Source organism: Propithecus coquereli, unplaced genomic scaffold, assembly GCF_000956105.1.
Source record: "Propithecus coquereli isolate 6110/MARCELLA unplaced genomic scaffold, Pcoq_1.0 Scaffold5, whole genome shotgun sequence".
Classification (NCBI taxonomy): Eukaryota; Metazoa; Chordata; class Mammalia; order Primates; family Indriidae; genus Propithecus; species Propithecus coquereli.
Window position 1 is genome coordinate 7,256,371 of NW_012150840.1, and position 19,231 is coordinate 7,275,601.

At 37.5% G+C, this 19,231-nt stretch overlaps 1 protein-coding gene across 2 annotated transcripts in view; it reads left to right on the forward strand.

The window, feature by feature from the left end:
• Nucleotides 1-1,199: 1,199 nt before the first annotated feature.
• GPHN (gephyrin) overlaps nt 1,200-19,231 on the forward strand; it is a 577,313-nt gene continuing 559,281 nt past the window's right edge. Inside the window, exon 1 of one of the 2 annotated variants that reach the window (XM_012656203.1) lies at nt 1,200-2,379. In XM_012656203.1, coding sequence (XP_012511657.1) covers nt 2,316-2,379 — 64 coding nt within the window. In that variant the 5' untranslated portion in view covers nt 1,200-2,315. The remainder of the gene's footprint in view (nt 2,380-19,231) is intronic. The other variant, XM_012656202.1, reaches the window with a different exon arrangement.

A 19,231-nucleotide genomic window follows, 5' to 3' on the forward strand; every position in this document is an offset into this window, starting at 1 on the left:
CTCTTATAACCTAGTTCTATTAATATTATTTTTAGCAATTTTTGTACCAACATTCAGCAAAATATAATGTTAACAAACCTCCGTGCACTTTACAAAGCTTAATTCATATTCACCCTTCTCAAGTAAATTTTAATGAATTTCTCCATTACCTCTTTTACAGATGCAGAAAGTTAATCTCTTGTCCTCTGTTATTGATGTGTGAAACAAAAGTGCCAGTTTCTTTCCATGAATAATTATAGAATATTCTACAGGTGTGCTCATTAGTCTACCACTTTACTTAATGGGCACTTATTTAGTCTATCATCTTATTTAAAGGATGAAGGAAAAGGCCCAAATTTGTTTAAGGTCACAGAACTCGCTAGTGGTTTAGAATTTATGTCTTTAAAAGTTAAAGCTATTTTCTAATCATTTAAAATTTAAGAGTACTGCAGTGAATAAAGTTAGAAAGGTAACAATAGAACCAACTATTTGCTTTTAATGTTTAGTTTGAGATAAAGGAAATCATTCTCTTGGATGTACTTTCTCATCTATATTTCTCATTTGAAACGAATTAACAATCCGTTGGCCACAGGATCTCCAGTGATGATTATAGGAGGTGAGTTCAAGACCTGGCTAAAATTTTTAATCCACTGTCAACAATACTAGCAATACACATACTCAAAAAAAAAATTCACTATTTTATCCCACCTCAATTCCATCATCTCCTTTGTACGTCTCATTATTTAAAATGAAATATATAACTATGTGAATCCTCAGTCACAGGATGAGTAACTTCACGTTCCAACAGGAACAATAAAAAACTCATAATCAAATTGACTGAGATTTTAATTGTGTACAAACGCTGATGATTATACATTTTTTAATAGTTCACTTTGCTTTTCATTTTTATGCTTCCAGGTTTTACCGCGGCTGAGAACAGAAGAAAAAAAATATACATATATGACGTATAATTTTTTTTAAGTGAGAAATTGAAAGGGCCAGAAAGGTAACTCAGAAACCGACATAAAATAGCCACAGGTGATTAATAACACATTTTATGAAAGGCACATGGCAATAAATAGCAACAAAAGCTATTTTCATGGTAATCTTATATCTCACAATTACTGAAAGGAAACTCAATTTCCATAGCAATTTATTGTGGTTCAGGTGGAACATGTCCTTCTCATTCCCTAAGTAGACAGATGCTTTTCACATAAAACCAGAGTTTGTGGAGAGAAGGCTTAAGGGTATGAAACCATGGGGCAGCAAGTGAAGCCACTCAGGATGCCCTGCCTCAGACTCCTAAGCTTCGCTTGTGAGAATCATCTTGTAGGTACTAACTTGGAGATGGAATCCTAAAGCACCGGTGAGGCGGAAATCCTTCCTCAGAGAGCGCTGACTGAGGAAGCAAGCCATAAGATGTGGCGGGACAGGATACCTTCCTCTTCGCCCACCGCAGGCTCTCTGTCACAGTAGCAGCCGCTCTGCCACCCACGCAGCTTTCTCCGCCACCTCCGGTTTCCCCAGCGCATTCAGTGGGGTGGCCAGCAGCTCCTGAGAGCAGCGAGGAGAAGCCTGGCGTGCGGAGCCTGCCTCACTCCTCTCGCGGTCCCTCCTTAGAGGGGCTCGGCCGCGGGGTAGAGCCAGCCGAGGCGGCAGACAACCGGCCAGGCGCCAGGCTCGGCAGGGGATTGCTTCTGTCTGGGGCCCGGCCGAGGCTGCGTTCGTGCCTCGCGCGCACCCGCTCCGCGTTCTCCCAGCCAATCCAGTGCTACTCGCGCGCCCAGGAGCGCTCCTCGGTCCTACTCAGGCTGGGCCGGGTCCTTCCCGCTCCCAATACTCTGCATCCGAGCTCTCACTCCTCCCCTCACTCTCCACTAGTTCCACGCCTTAGGGTGTAGCTCCGCCCCTATCCCCGACTCCGCCTCCGCAACCTCCAGAGCTTGTGCTCTCCTTTCGCCTCAGTCCAGCCATCCAGCCACTTTCGGTCTCGCGCTCTGCAGAGCGGCCCGGTGTCTACGGCTTCTCTCCGCCACCTCTGCGTACTCTCCCCGGGAGGCCACCGCGTCCCTCAACCCCAGCTCGCCTCTTCCTAGCCGGACTCACGGTCGCGCGCCTTGACTCCGCCTCCTCCGCGGACCCGCGCACTCCCGGCGCGGCCTCTCCCCGACGCAGGCCACCGAGCACTCGGCCGCCTCCCCCTCCTTTCCCGCTCGCCTCGCGCTCCTCGGGCTCCCTAGCTCTCGCGCTCTCCGAGGCGAGCGCGCTCCCGGCCCGCGCGCTCCGGGCTCCGGCTTCTCCCGGCTCCTGTCAGTGCGGTGACTGCGCTGGGAAACATGGCGACCGAGGGAATGATCCTTACTAACCACGATCATCAAATCCGTGTCGGAGTCCTCACAGGTAACCGGGGGAGGAGGTCCGGGACCGCTGCGGCTGCTGCCCCCGACTTGCCTGAGGCTTCTCGCCTGTGGTGGCCCTTCTCTGCGGCCTCGGGAGGAGGGAAGGCTGAGGTGGGGGACTGGGGGGGTGCATTTACTACCGCTGAGAGCTGCTGGAGGTTGGGGGTGTTCCCGCCGGTCCCCCCGAGAGCTTGGGCCGACCCCGTGGGGTGTCAGGCCCCAGCGCCTTCGCAGCCGAAGTCTCTGGCCCCCAGGGACCGGGGGGCCGGTGCGGCGGGCGCTGCGGGGCTCCGCGCTGCCGGTGCAGGCGGCGGGATCCTGGCTCCGCAGTCTAAAGCGTGCCACTCTCCGCTGGCCCAGGCTCACCCTCCGCGATGCTCTTCAGAGAGGGGGGAATCCCTTCTCCACCCCCTTTCTTCCCCCCTCCCCCCACCCGGCGGCCCCACGCCGTTCTAGCGGTGCTTGCCCGGGGCACCGGCCGGACGCGACTCAGGTGTTCATTAGACGAAAGTGCTCCGCCTCCGGCTGCCCCTAGCGGGCTGGGCATCCCCTCAGCCACCCATGGGACACCCCTAGCCTCCCCCGGGAGGTTGAGGATTGGCTTGTGTCCGGACCTCGGAAAGTGTCTGCATTCTGCCTTTCCGAGCAAAGGGCCCGCTGACTGCCTCTTCATTTCCTTAGCGAGGACGGGCTGCAGCCTGAGGCCGAGGATCCTGTTCTTTTCACTTGAGAGGGAAGGATTCCCCCACTCGGTCTCCTTTCTGCCCCTCCCTTCTGGGAACCCCCGCACCCCCACCCCCAGTGGATCGTCCCGAGGCTGGTGAGGAGCGCACTTTTCCCGGGTCGCGTTTCCCTCTTTCACGCAAGCTGTGTGTGCTCTGCATGTCTGATTCCGTTGCGTTGTATTTGGGTAATATCCCTCAGTTCGGCGATAGGCAGTTGCTGCAGGGCATGACTTCCAAGATGAATAGCAAGCCGATTTGTAAGGGGTTTCTGCTGTGGTTCTGTAGTTGCCAAGGTTTATGTGTAATTGAGTGGCGAGGCGGGGGTTAAAGAACTATATTTGGAATCCGAGAGCTTAGTTTGGAGTGAAGGAAATCCAAGACTGATGTGATTTCGGAAAAAGAAGCGATGTAGACGGGAATCCTAGTGTCTCCCCCACTTCTTTTTTAATTTTTTTCCTCCACAAATTCTGACAGCTTGAGACGGTGCTCGAGAAGGGACTAAATTGAATGAGACTTGCTTTTATTATTAGGTAGGAAAAAAATCTCTGAGACTGTCGGTAGGTATTGAGTGTAAAGCTTAATTTAGCCGCTGAGTTTTATGAAAAGGAGATATCCATCGCCCCCTTTCCTCTCTTTTAAGTAAACGAGTTGCCTTTCCCTGGTATTTTTTTCCAGGTATTAAGTGATTAATTGACTTTTTCTAATTGAAAGCCCCTGGGATAGAGAAACTAGTCTAAACCAGATGCAGGGAAGGGAACCCCTTCAGGGGTTCTCTTCAGAAGACACGCTGTTCTCTTCTTTTGGTAATGAAACTGTTTGCTTGTGTGAAGATTCAGTTGTATCTCAGAATTTTTGGGGTTGACATTGCTGATCTGGTCGCAGGAGGTAAAAGTGTATACCCTATATCAACCCTCAACTTGAACTTTAAATTCTAGCCATGCTTTGAAAATGAGTACTGAGAGTGAAGTTTAATAGAAACCAAAATATGTCGGCTGTCCATGGAAATAAAAGGCCATATATGTTTAAAAGTTAAATAATAGAAATATTTTTTTAAAGAATATACTTTTTTGGTTATTTAAGCTTTCTATAATAGTTTTATTTAATGAATCATCTTTCTTTGGTGAAGTGACATAGTAGATAGGAGTGAAAGATGCAGCCCTTATCTGGTATCTCTATGGTCCAGTAAGGCTAACACAACCCAAGAAACAATGTATAATTATTATACAAAAATTGCCTAATATGTTACCTATGTGTTTGGGGGCTACATGCTAAAGGAATTCCATATTCAAATGGATTAGGAACAAATGTGACTACCTGAAAGAAGAATTTAGTACATTTACCAGAGTCAAGAAGAGCTAGCATTTTTAAGAGGAGGTGAAAATCAGCAGCAACCTTATAAATAAATTAATATGTAATTGAGGATGAGGCTCTTGAACAGAATAAAATGCATGCTAAAGGCCTTGAAAAGCCCAAGTGAAATAGGTAGGTGGCATAGGCAGAATGTCAAGAAGAGAAGATAACTTTGGCAGTGGGATTAAAGACAATGTGGAAACGCTATCTCATGAAAATGGGGTACAGTAGTCTAGGGAGAAAAAGTCAAGGGCCAGGAACAGGATGTAGCTGAAGAAATGAAAAAGAAGCTGCAGATTTAGAGGAAGTGGTAATAGAGGGCAATAGGATTTTATGATAAAATGGATATTTGAAGTCAGAAATAACCCTGAGGCTTTTTCTTGAAAAGTTATCAATATTAATGTTATCTACTGTGATGGAGCCTGGAAATGTGGAGAAGAATCAGAGCAAAGAGCGCTAGTCTTCAGTCTGTGAATAGCAGATTTTATTAAAAACAACTTAATTTCTAGGGACTTGACATTCCATTGGATTTTGGAGGAAAAAACATACAAAAATGAAGCTATGTTGTACAATTTTGTGTATTCTAGAACTTCATGTGTTGCAGTTTTACTATGTAAAATCATTCTTTACGGAACTTGAGTACTATAATTTCATACTTAAGAACATTGAGAGGCCACACTTAAAACTACAGTTTTTATGTTATAATTTGTGGCTCTCTTAAAGGTGGAGGGCTTCTTTTTATAAAATCTCCTGGGCATGCTTCACAATAATGATTTTAAGTATTTTGTCTAAATCTATTTTACAAAGGTAGTGGAAAGTGTGATCTCCCCACCCATACAGTTTACAATCTGTTAGACAGTATTTTGGTGAAATTGTATTGCCATTTCTAAAGTCTTTAATTGACTTCTTTGTAACATTATTGGTTACCTGTTGAAAGATGTTTGTACTTTGAAACTTTTCATTTTCTAGATGTTTTGTTATCTTCATTTCAGTTATGAATTTGGCAGATATAATACAGTCTAATTGAAATTTCTCATCAAACTCATTAACTGTATTAGAATTTTTAAAGAATAATGGTAGAAAGGGAAATATTTAGCAAAAGCTTTTTTGTTTGCTTGACTATCTTGAATTATTTAGAATTTGGAAATCAGATTATGATAATTAATATAACATGGATATTCTAGTTATACTAATTGTTTTTTAATTAGGAAAATGAGAACATGTGTATATATAAAAATAGGATGTACATGGAAATGTTTTATGTTGAGAATTATTGTCTAAGATCAATATCTTTATTGATAATTATCTTATGTTGATTTGCCAGAAATGAAGGTTATATGATCTTCGGTGACCTAAGTTCTTGTTTTTAATATTTTTGTGTCTAATGTTCTCTACTTCTATTACTATTTATCGCAGAATCTAAAGATAATGTGATAATGAATAACATGAAACAAATAAACATGAATTTTTTTAGCAGCTTCAGTAGTCAGCCTTAACAATTACATAGCAGGCTTACTATATCTCAAGCATGTCACTTTTTACATACTTTTTTCTGTTTTAAAAGAAGCTGTTTATCAAGGCAGCACATTAGTTCTAATGCTGTAGAAACTCCGAAAAAAGATTACCAGGAAAATAATGAATTTATGTATGTATACAATATAGAATCAGATAGGTATGTTCCATTGGCTATTTAATATTATATTAGCTAGCCACTGCTAATGTTTCACAGCAAGGTACTTAGCTAAATGTGATAATCCATTGCCTAAATTTTCACTAAGAGTGGTGTGAGTGAGAAAAAGATACAAATTTTGGGGACAGGGCATTTGGTAAAACCATATTTTTGCTCTATTAATATACATTTCTGTTGCACTAAGCTGTTGATTTGAAATCAGTAAGAGATATTGGAACAAATGTAAGTAGGCAATAAAGATTAGAGAAAAGGCTAATAGTAAACTAGGACACCGAAAATATTGCAATAACATGTAGGGAGTATTTCATTCATTCATAAATAGTCATTCAAAATATTCACAAACTGAGTTCTAAGCCAAGATGTTCCTCTTGTAACTCTGGAATTGTTCAACGTTCAAGTATTTATTTTATTTCATTCTTCAAACTTATGTGTCAGTATCATTTTCAGGAAAATAAATTTATTAATAAGGATATATAAATATATCTTTTTTTTTTTTTTGAGGATAGATGTTGTCACTAAGTAGGCAAATCACTATTGCAAACAAAACCTGAATCCTACCAAGTGGAATTTGTGTGTTAGGGCAAACTCAACTATATATATTTTTTTTGGTATGTGTTTTTTAATATCGATCTATATGACTACTGTTAAAAAGAAACCTATTTGTCAAACTAGATCATTCTTTCATAAATTTTTGGTTGGAAGCAATGTATTAGAGAATTAAATGTTTAGTCAGAAGTAGGAAAATATTAAATTAATTTCTAATGAATATGTTTAATACTATCATCACTGTTCAAAGACTTCATGAAATATTAGTTGCTACATGACTTCAAACTGAGGCATATACTGGAGAATCAACAGTATGCTATTAGAGTGGAAGTGATGAATAAGAGTCTGTTTTAACTTACTGGTGATAGATTCCTTGTTAAGTTGAATAGGGTGCTTTTTTGAAACAATGTAATGTAGATGAAATCTCCACTCTCTTTTGTAAATAGTATTGAAGAACAATGAAGCATATTTGGAATTTGAGATGTTAAAAAAAGAGATCCTGAAAAATAATGTAATAAAACCACAAAGGATTTCTTTCTTCACTTCTGGACAGAGAAGATAAATACCAAGAAAGAAAAAAAGATTATTTAACCTTCTTAAAAGTAATTGGGACTGTAGTCAATAGGAATGACATGTAATCTTACTTTCATTAAAAAATTCTTTTGAGCCACCTCTCAAAAAGCAAATGTCTAATAAAGTATTGCCAAGGAGAAGTTCTATGCAGGTTGTTTAATGAATTCATAAACTAGTTTGTATTTAATCAATTCATCTTAACTAAGTAGAACTTCTTAAAAATTTTGTAATTAAAATAACTCCAACAGCTTTCACAGTAACTTTGCCAGTATTTATACATTTTGAAAGAGCTGGATTAAAACTGTTGTACTTTATTAAAAAAAAATTTTTTTATATGGAATCCTTCACGAATTTGCATGTCATCCTTGTGCAGGGGCCATGCTAATCTTCTCTGTATATTTCCGATTTTAGTATATGTGCTGCTGAACCGAGCACAAACTATTGTACCTTAAAAATATTTTTTAATTTCAGAATAAAGGAGCAAGGAAATGAGATGTGGTGAAAGAAGTGTTACCATAATTTGGGCACTGTTTCTCAAATTGGGGTACATGGCATTGTGTCAAGGGATACTCCAAAGGCTGAGAATCTAAGCTGTGGGAACAAACATAATCATTTTTGAAGTATAATTTCACTTGAGAGTATATAATTTAAATCACTTTAATATTAAGATAAGCATAAGTAAATTAGGCACAGAGTGTAGAATTCACATGAGCTTTTAAGATAAAATCAGAAACTCAAAGAAATTTGAAGTGACCCCATTATATTTCAAGTGAATTCCAGACTTCATCATTCTTCGTTATTGGTACTTCGGCAAAAATATGTAAGGAGCACTGGGTCACAGAACACTGGAAGACCCATGTTCTAATGGTAGTCTAGCTAGTAAAGTTTTATTAACTGGAGCATGTTACATAACTCTCTCTCAGCTTTTCTTACCACTAAAATGAAGAAATCATTCTCTAAGATCACTTCAGGCTCCCCTCGCAATGTATGTTTCTACTTTTAGCATTCTGACTAGCTGGAAAGAGAAATATAGGATATTAGACTTAATTTTTTCCTGTCTTTATAATGGGAATGATTGTGGGTGAGGGGTATAATGTACATAAAAATGCAAGATAATAAGTAATGGAAGAAACCATCAAATTTTCTGAAATTAGGTTCTGTCATTATAAACTAAAGGATAAAATTTGGATTTTTTCAAAGAAATTTTTGTGGCATTACTCTTCTTTAGTCTTACACTTAGTTTCAAAGTCAGCTCAGGCTTCACTTCCTCAACAAAATCTTTCCTAGGAATTTTTCTCTTCCATGATGTATTTCTTTGTTTTCCTACAGTGTTTATAAATGTTATCTCTACCCTGTTACGTATTTGTGGAGCCTGCGTAGTGTAGTTAAAAAAGACTTTGGAGTCAGACAGACTTGGATTTCATACCCTGATTTGTCCTTTATTTTGGGGAAGTCATTTAGCCTCTCCAAATTTTAGTTTTCTTCTCCAAAATGAAGATGGCAACACCTACTTCACAGAGTTCTAAGAACTGAGATAATGTATGTGAAGATGCTGAGCATCTATGTTTAACTTGGAGCACATACACAATAATCTTTAGTTCCTTTCTTCTTTGTATGTTGCTTGAGCAATTTGCTAGCAGTTTCATGTATTCACATCTTATTTAAAGTAGATCTTAAGGTTCTTGAAGCAGGTGATTGCATTCTTTGCTTCTCTTGTGCCTTTTTTTTTTGTGGCATCTATTAATGAAGTAATTGCATAGAAGGTGTTTTATAAAAAATTGGTGTGTGAAATTTATATAGTACCTTAGGAAGCAGCTACCTAGAAACATTTAGCTAAACTAGAATTTGGCTGCAATTAATAAAATGGTAGTTTGGGGTAGATGAAGAGGGATTAAGTATTTTTTAAAAGCTATGTATTCCTGGTAACAGGGCAATATTAATAATGCTGTGTATTTGAGATGTTTTATATCAAATTTCATATATTGCTTTAATTGATGGGCATAGTTTGTATGAGGATTATTTTGGAGCACTGGAATTTGGTATTATCTTAAAAACTGAAAATTTGAAATTATAAGGTCAAAAAAATTGAAAATGCCGTTATGTCGATGATTAATTCTGCTGATCAAAATAGCACTGCTAGGAGTCAAAAGTTATACCTCTTCTACCACTTTCAAGACACTCAACCACATTTTACTTCAATTTCCTTAGCTTTAAATTGGGGTAATTATGCTTACCTTACCAAGCTAATATGAGGAACAAAAGAAATGACGTATTTAATATTCAGCACTGCCTGTGTGCCAAGCCCATAGCAAGTAAGACAGGTTCAGTCCTTATTGTCTTGGAGTTTATATTCTAGCACTAACATGAAAATATTATTCAGTGAGGCTGAATATTGACAAATTCATGCTTCATTTATATTGCATTTCAAGGAATAAAGTACTTCTATATTTTATTTTTTATGTACATAAGTATAAGCACCAAAACTGTTTTTATTTTAAGCCATTTTGATACAAAATTTTAAGCTACTACATATTTCCTGATTTCTAAGTGAAGGTAATTGAACATAATTTTTTTTGTTTAATCCAGGTTTAAATAATTATAGCTAACATTTATTCGGCACTTATGTTCTATTTCTGCTAAGCATGTTGGTTATGTTATTTAACCTTTACAGTTTTTATAAAGTACTGTCGTATTCCTTTTACGCTGACCGAGGAGTAGAGAGGTTAAGTAACTTGCTCAAGATTACAGCACTGGCAGTGCCAGGGTTCAAGCACAAATCTGACTGTGCTTAGCAATTATATTTCTATATTCTATTCTAAATATCTGTTATTGTGGAGTACAATAGGATGGTTCCATAATTTATTTGCTTGTCAGTTATGACTTTATACATTTGTCCTTCTAGCTTCTAATCTATTAATATATCCTTGGGAAGCACATAAACAGACTTACTAAGAGTTATATGTGATATTATGATACATTCAGTTAGACTTGAAGTGAGGATCTAAAAAATAATTATTTTCACTTTTGGTTTCAGGGTATCAGAGGATAAATGGGTATTGCTATAATAAATGTTTTTACTTATTTCTTTGTACAGTACTTCGCAATTTCAGGGTCATAGCTAATTGTGTCTGCCTGATACTGAATATGTTAATAAAAATGCAGAAACTTGTGTAAGAGGGCCAGGTGCGGTGGCTCACACCTGTAATCCTAGCACTCTGGGAGGCCGAGGCAGGAGGATCACTCGAGGTCAGGAGTTCGAGACCAGCTTGAGCAAGAGCGAGACTTTGTCTCTACGAAAAATAGAAAGAAATAAGCCGGACAAATAAAAATATATAGAAAAAATTAGCTGGGCATGGTGGTGCATGCCTGTAGTCCCAGCTACTTGGGAGGCTGAGGCAGAAGGATTGCCTGAGCCCAGGAATTTGAGGTTGCTGTGAGCTAGGCTGACGCCACAGCACTCTAGCCCCAGCAACAGAGTGAGACTCTATCTCAAAAAAACAAAAAACAAACAAAAAAAACTTACGAAAGAAAGAAAACAAGTACAATCCGAGTGCTAAATGGAAATGAAATGTTTCCTCTAAATTCTCTATTTGCTGCTCTTTTTTTTAACATTAAGAAAAATATGCACTTGAAGTTAATTTTTAAAGTGTAATTCAGGTTAAGAACTGTTGGAAATCTTAGAAATAAGAAATTGCATCCAAAATAAGTAAATATTATTTTCAGACATAAAAATGGTGAAGAAACATTTAAAAATTGTGATCCCCTTTTCACTTAAGAGTCAGTTACTGAACATTTTGGTTTTAATGCAAACTAAAAATTATGCTTTGATAAAATTAATATCCATGTAGTAGAAGTTGCATTTGAATTAAACTGCAAGTGGGGAAGCTCCCAAATTCTTATGTCATGCTTTTAATTAGTTTAAAAGACTTATTAAAGTATGTTTGTGTGTTGTAAAAAATGTAATAATACAGAAAGGTAAAATGTGAAATTAAGCTCTATCATCTTACTTCTCTAGTCTCTCTCTCTCTCAGGTTAACCACTTTTAAAATTTTGGTTTTTGTTTATTCTTCTACATACAATCATATATTTTAATATGCCTATGTGGAATCATACAGTACATCAGAGTTTGCAAATTTGTAGACCACTGGCCATAACTGACCAGTATACATGTTTTGTTAGGCCTGTACTGTGTTTTTTAGAAAAAGTATTTGTTTCTACCACTTAAGAAAAGACATATTTCATATAAAACCCATGTTTTTTGCTTAAGATTCAGCAACACTACAATCTCTTTCTCACATGACAATAGTTGGTTAGAGTGACTGCCCCCTTGAGATAGGTCATTCTCTGGTTTCCCATAGTTTGTTTAATCTATTTATATTATCCACCTGACCCCTGTAGGCATTTGAGTTTGTGATCTTGCTATGCATAGTATTCTTCACCTCGCTCCTACACTCCCTCCCTCTGCGGTATATTTGTGAAAACAATATTAGTAAATTTTATTGAGAGCTTAACAAGAGTAAAATACTTTCTAGAGCCAGATACAGAGCCTATGAATTCATTTAATCTTTATCATAGTATTAATTTCATATAGATCTTTAAAGATGTTCATAAATGTCTTTCACTTCAATGACTGTATTTTATTGCATCATAGCTTATACTATGTTTAATCAGTCCCTAAGTGATGGACATTGAGCTTTCTTATTTTCACTGTGGCAAATGTTGTAGACAATAATATCGTATGTTCATGGTTACATATGTGTGAGTGCAAGTTTTTTTATAAGGTAAGATTAATTACTATAAATAGAATTTTTGAGTGAAAGGCATATGAATTTTAAAATTTTGATAGAAATTACCAACTTTCCTTTCAACAAGGGTATACTAATTAATATGCCTACCTTCATTGAGTATTAAATTTTTAATCTGTACAGTTCTTTTGAGGTATATTTCTTTCTTGAGTTATACAAGTAGATTAGGACCCTTTGCAAATGACAGATACTGAGATCAAAATTAGCTTAAGTGAAAAGGGGAGTTGATTAACTTACATAGCCACAAAGTATAGAGGAGGAGCCGACTTTAGGGACTCAAAAGAATGTGATCAGGGAATTAGCGTAATCATGGACCTTTAGTCTCCATTTTTAGAGAATGTAGAGGAAGTGCTCTGTTTTCTGAGTATGTTGTAGGCTGACTTTCTTCTTCTAGTCAGAATTGGGGGGCGAGGAGGGAGGTGGAGGAGGGGAGGGTTGGGAAGTTTATAATATCAGGCAATTTTAGACTTTCTCCTTCCCAACTAGTGAATGCAGAGAAAAGATTTTCTTTTTCATGACATTTGTATATGAAATTCCAGGATGTTCCTTAACCTGACTTGTCTCACATGCCGATCTTTGGGTCAATAATTGTGACTAGGAGAGTGACTTTGGCCAGGTCTATATCACATGTCCATCCTTGGGAGTGGGACACTAAATAGATAACTCACCAGAGTCGCATAGAAAGGATGTCTTAGCCCATTTGGGCTGCTATAACAAAATAGCTTAGACTGGGTAATTTATAAGTAACAGAAATTCGTTTCTTATAGTTCTGCAGGCTGAGAAGTTCTAGATCAAGGTACCAGCAGATTTGTCTGGTAAGGGCCTGTTCTCTATGGACAGTGCTTTCTAGATGTTGTCTTCTGGCTGTGTCCTCACATGATGGAAGGCAAGAGGGCTCCCTGAAGCCTGTTTTATAAGGGAACTAATCCAATTTATGAGGGATTACAACCCTCATGACCTTATTACCTCCAAAAGACTCCACCCTCTTAAATACCATCATCCTGGGGGCTTAGGTTTCAGCTTATGAATTTGGGAGTGGAGGAGACAAATACATTCAGACCATAGCAGAGGGAAAAGGGAAGTATTGAAAAGGAGAGGACTGGCTGGGCGCCGTGGCTCACGCCTGTAATCCTAACACTCCGGGAGGCCGAGGCGGGCGGATTGTTTGAGCTCAGGAGTTCAAGACCAGCCTGAGCAAGAGCGAGACCCTGTCTCTACAAAAAAAAAAAAAAATAGAAAGAAATTATCTGGACAACTAAAAATATATAGAAAAAATTAGCTGGGCGTGGTGGCACATGCCTGTAGTCCCAGCTACTCTGGAGGCTGAGGCAGTAGGATCGTTTGAGCCCAGGAGTTTGAGGTTGCTGTGAGCTAGGCTAACGCCATGGCACTCACTCTAGCCAGGGCATCAGAGTGAGACTCTGTCTCAAAAAAAAAAAAAAAAAAACCAAAAGGAGAGGACTTTCTGTCACCGCAAAGGGAAAAGTGTGCTGGGAGGACAGCTCTTTTTTTTAAAGGGTCCTTAAAAGCTTAATGCCTTTTTGCTTTCTTCTTCTTTTTTTTTTTTTGTAAGAATATAGTTTATTTATCTGCCCTTCTTTCCTCTTTCTCCTGCTTCTGCCATGAAAATACTCCTCTGGCAGAGTTTTAAATTAGAACTGGAGCAAATTAGGGTGTGACAATTAGTGGCTTAAACCCAGAGTTCTTCAATATTGAGGTTGGCTAATTTATATATCAGGAGCACTCACAATGATTGACTTCTACTTTTTCATACTCTACGGAAGAATGGTTATCTAAGGACATTTTAGAACAGTAGTATGCATGTAATAGAGAGTAGCATTTTACCACTCTTTCAAACACCACTTTTATGTTGCTTTATTTTGAATTTCTGATCAGCTGTGAGTCTTTATTGTTTTTTTTCCTACAAATGGTGCCTCCAAGTGTTTCCTATATTTTGTTCTAGCAATACTTGTCTAGGAGATGATATAATAGCTTTGTATGAAAAGGTTTTACATTGTCAAATAAATTTGGAAAGTGCTACATAATATATTCTTCCTATTGGAGATTAACAGTGTATTAAAGCATATTAAAGATGTGAGTAATAATTGTGGAACATCTTAACCTTTATTTAGTCTAGTACATCCAAACGTTATTTGAAAATTGAACACTTTTTCAAGACACACTAGAGTTCTGTTCAACGTCTCTTTAGAAAATGGTGGTTTTTTCCCCAGCAGATGTTTTTTTGCAAGTCTGTGTAAGACCTTTATATTTATTCTTCTAATTCTCTGCTGTAGAAATAGTTGTTTTCTATAATAATCTCTACTTTGAAAGGTAATTATTTTATCGTGAATTTGCCTTTAAAAATGTATTTTTTCCTAATCAACACTTCTAATTTTTTTCTTTTTCCTTTTTTCATATTAAAATGTTAACTGAATATATTCTTATTTTATTCAGAAAATCTGTGATAGGAAAGAGTAGAAACTGACCAGTCTTGATTCTGTTACCACTACATGGGAATGGGAAAAGAATGCTAGATGAATTTTTTTTTTTAAAGACAGGGTCCTGTTCGCTCTTGCTCAGGCTGGTCTTGAATTCCTGAGCTCAAGCGATCCTCTGCCTCAGCCTCCCAGAATGCTAGGATTACAGATGTGAGCCACCATACCCTGCCTAAATGAATTTCTATTTTGGATTTTTCCAGTGAGAGTTTAGTTACATTATCTGCAAAATGGAAAGTTGACTAGGTGATCTCTAAAATCTCCTTCAGCTCTAAAATTTTATTAATCCCATTCCAAGGAGCATACCTTGTACTTATCATTGTATAGTTGCTTGTATTCATGTTGTCTACAATATATTATTATACTAACAGCAAAATTATTAATCAGAAATATCTTCCATACTTCAAACAGGAAAAATTGCTAGAAAAAGACACTGATATTCATATCAAGTGTAAATGAAAATAAATATTTGTTACTTCTACTGTATATGTGCAGTTTTATTTCATTTAATATCACATGTTACAGAGAGTTCAAATTGCAAAATGCTTAAGACTTGGAATAAAAATTACATGAATACAAGTGTAATAACTGATTCCCACAGTCAAGCTTAGATGAATGATAGTGATTTAGGGTTATTTGAGGTATTACTTTTTTCCTTTTTTAAACTTAAAATGTATTGATATACTAGAGATCTGGATAAGAAAATTAGTAATCTTTCCCAAAAAGTTATGATTATTTTGCTATTATATATTTATTAATAATATAAAGCTGCTGTAAAAATAAAACATACCCTTGATGAACAATATTATGTTTTAGGTTAACACAGATACTCAGAATAGTAGGTGGGCTCTGGATTAGACCACCTCAGTTTATACCTAAATTAAGTGAAGTTAAGTTTTTAGAGTTATTTAACTTCTCTAAGCTTCAGTTTTCTCATCTGTAAAATGGGAAATAATAGTAATATGCTTGCCTTAGAGGATTGTTGTGATAAGCGAGATAATGAACGAAAGTATTTAATGAATATGCCCACATACTAAGTACTCATTAAATGTCATTGTGTATTTTGATAAATTTGAATATAATTACCTTTATAAACATGGCAACAGAAGACAACCAATATAACTTTAAGGTATCTGAGCTCAATCTTGGTTTTATCCTCATGTAGTTTTCCTACTATTCTGTCTTATTTTAGGACCATCATTAAGGATCAATACTGTATCAGGGTTCTGCTTGATCTAAATTCTTATTTTCCAACTTAAATTTTTGGAAAGGTAGAGTCAAAAGATGCTATTTGTAGTATAGTAACTAAGGGCAAGAATTTGAGATTTTTGAGGTATAGGTTTAAAGTAAAGTGTTATGGGAAACTTCCTCTGATAGTCTCCAAGGCTTGTGAAAACCTGTGCAGAAAACTGCCTCCACATACATATATGCGGGTACTATAGTTATGGAATAGTAAGTACTATAGTTAAGAAGATATTTTGAAAGTTTTAAGTGTTACACAAATGGTGCAGTAATGTGAGGTGGTAAAGTGATAGCAAAATAAAACTATTTATATAGATGATTATTGATTTGTAGTAGGTGAATTTTTAATTGGTAGATGAGGAAAATGTGAACCCTATGGGTAAGGAGCCAGGGCTTGGAACTTACTTGTTTAGGATTGAATAAACAATGACTTGGGGCATGAGGGGAAAAAGTATGATGTATAAAAGGGGAGAGATACTTTATGAAATATCAGATGCCAGAAGAGAACCTATCAAATTTAGAGCACTACCAAAGATAATTTTTGGCATGAAAATTTGGGAATCGTCAGTTTAGGTTAATATTGGGCTTGGATTTTCCAATTTTCTTCTGCAGGTGGGTTTGTGAAAGATTAATTTTTAAAAATTGTTAGTTATGTATCATAATGAAATATTCTTTTTTGATTCTTAGTGCCATTTAGAAGTGGGTCATATCTAATATATGAGAAACTCAAAGATGAATAATGGACACCCCCCCATAGTAGAAACTTTTAAGCAGCTAAATAGTAATGAATCTAATTTTATTATTCTGTTTTTTTCCATTCATGAGTAATCTGTTAGTCTGACCATAGCCTGACTTGCTAACAAACAATATAACTCAATTCGGTATATACTGTATGATGTGCTTTGCATTGTGGTAGGCTAAGACTGCTAAATATTTATAATGTCGTGCTTTAGGTATGAGAAGTTGATTATAAAGTAGGTTTACATTTTAAGTCATTTTTATATTAAAACAATTGCCAAGTACCATATGGCAGAGTTTGCCAAACTTTTTCTGTAAAAGGCTAAACAGTAAATTTTTTGGCTTTGTTGGCTGTATATGATTTCTATTCAGCTCTGCCCTTATAGCTTGAAAATAGCCACAGACAGTATGTAAATGAATGAGCATGATGATATTCTATCAAAACTTTATTTACAAAAACAGATGGCCAGCCAGAGTTGGGCTAAGGATTATAGTTTGCTAACCCGTGCTCCAAGACATAGTCTGTATGAGGAAAATATAATTCCAAGTTACCTGCAGATGAATTGAAGTTTTATATTAGTAAAATTTGCATTGTAAAACATCACAAAACTAAGTTACTTAAAACTACAATTTAATCTTTCGCATTTCTGTGAATTAACTTGGTTGTTCTGCTCCCTGTGGCATTGGTTGGGGTTCTGATACAGCTATGTCAGTCATCTGGAGGCTCAACTGGGACTGCTGGGCAGGGCTTTGGTTCTCCTGCATGTGAGTCTTTTTACATGACTGATTCATTAGCCTCATGGTGTGCTTGCTAGGTTCCAAGAAGTATTCCAAGAGCAAGCATTGTGAGAAGGAGGAAACAGAAGATGCCAGGCCAATTAAGGGCTAGGCCTGAAATTTTCACAGCTTCACTTCTGTCATTATTATATTGGTCAAAATAGTCACATGCTGAGCTCAGAGTCCTGGTCAGAAGGGACCACCCAAGGGTGTGAATTACTAGGAAACAGGGTTAATGGTGATCGTCAAATTAGCTGTGTTTCACAGGATTGTTCGGGATGCAAGTTACAATTCAACTTCAACCAGCTTTAGTAAAAGGGAACATTTATTTATTATTATTACTTTTTATAGAGACAGGGTCTTGCTCTGTTGCCCAGGCTAGAGTGTAGTGGTGCTGTCATAGCTCACTGCAATCTCAAACTCCTGGGCCCAAGTGGTCTTCCTGGCTCAGCCTCCTGAGTAGCTGGTACAAGTGCATGCCACCACACCTGAGCAGCTGGTACAAATACATGCCACCACACCTGGCTAATTTTTTTTATTTTTGTAGAGACAAGTCTCACCATGTTGCCGAGGCTGGTCTCGAACCCCTGGCCTCAAGTGATCCTCCCACTTCAACCTCCCAAAGTGCTAGAATTACAGGCGTGAGCCTAGAGGGAACATTTATTATGAGACTATTGGTATGCCTATCTTTTAAAATCCAAATATAGGATGAGGCCCTAGGAATATTGGACCCAGAGTTCAGGGTCCTAAGGACTGTTTCTCATATTTGATTTAACCTATAAGTAAATTTCATTTTCTCTCACCACAGATCTGCCTTTTTCACATTGGGAAAAACAGTGCTGTCGACAGCTCCCTAATTATTTATATCTTACCATTTCAACCATTCAGAGAACTGACTTTATTTTTGCAATGTGTTTTGAAAATTTTTGAGGGAGAACACTGATTGTCCTAGACCAGTCATCTGTGATCAGGGGATAGAGGTTACGTTGTACCAACCGTGTGGATAGGAGCAAGGTCACTTAACAGAAAAGGGATGCTGAATGTATATCCCCCAAATAGTCCAGTTGTCTTCTCTCTAACCATCTATTTATTAACATAAAATAATTTGTTATGTTAATTATTTTAATAAATAATTTGTTTCTGCATTACAAGCCTAGTTTACTTCTTTATTCAGCTGTCTGCCTATGGCTATTTCGTCGTTCTGCTGGATAAGCTAAAGTAAGGACTAGAATTAGTTTAATATCTTGCATATTCCTTGTAATCTCTTCCTGCTTTGAGTAGAGGACAGCAGTTTACTGTCTCATGTTGCCACCATTAATATAGAATCAAATATAAAGGTGATCTTACTGTGCTGTTACCACTGATATCCAGGGTTGATTTGGCTGATCTGGCTGGCTGAGTGGATATATCCTTCCTTTGGAAAGGGCCCACTTACATACATGAAAGCAAGTAGCTAAAATACAGAATGAATTAAGATCTGTAATAGAAATACAAGCAGCATGCTGTGGGTGCACAGAGGAAAGAACAATTAATTTTGACTGAATGGCTGTAGGAGGGATGGTATTTTAAAGAAGGTGGTATTTGAGTAAGGCCTGGAAGAATGAATAACCCATCCTTAGAAAAGAAAGGAAAGGTAATCTACCTGTCAAGCTTTCTTGGCTGCTGAAGGGATGGCATCAGAGTGTCTAGGCTAAAGTAGTCGAATTTAAATATAGATATAGGGAATTCAGGATAAACAGCAGCATGCAGTTATCTGATTTTAACTTTCTTCAATTAGAATTACAAGAGCTAATGCAGTTTTGCTACGTTTAAGCCTTAGGTGACTATATGGTAATTTCAAATTTGAGAATCCTTTTTTTTTTTTAATTAAACATTTTATCTCAAAGACTCAGATTTTTGGATGGAGGAAGAG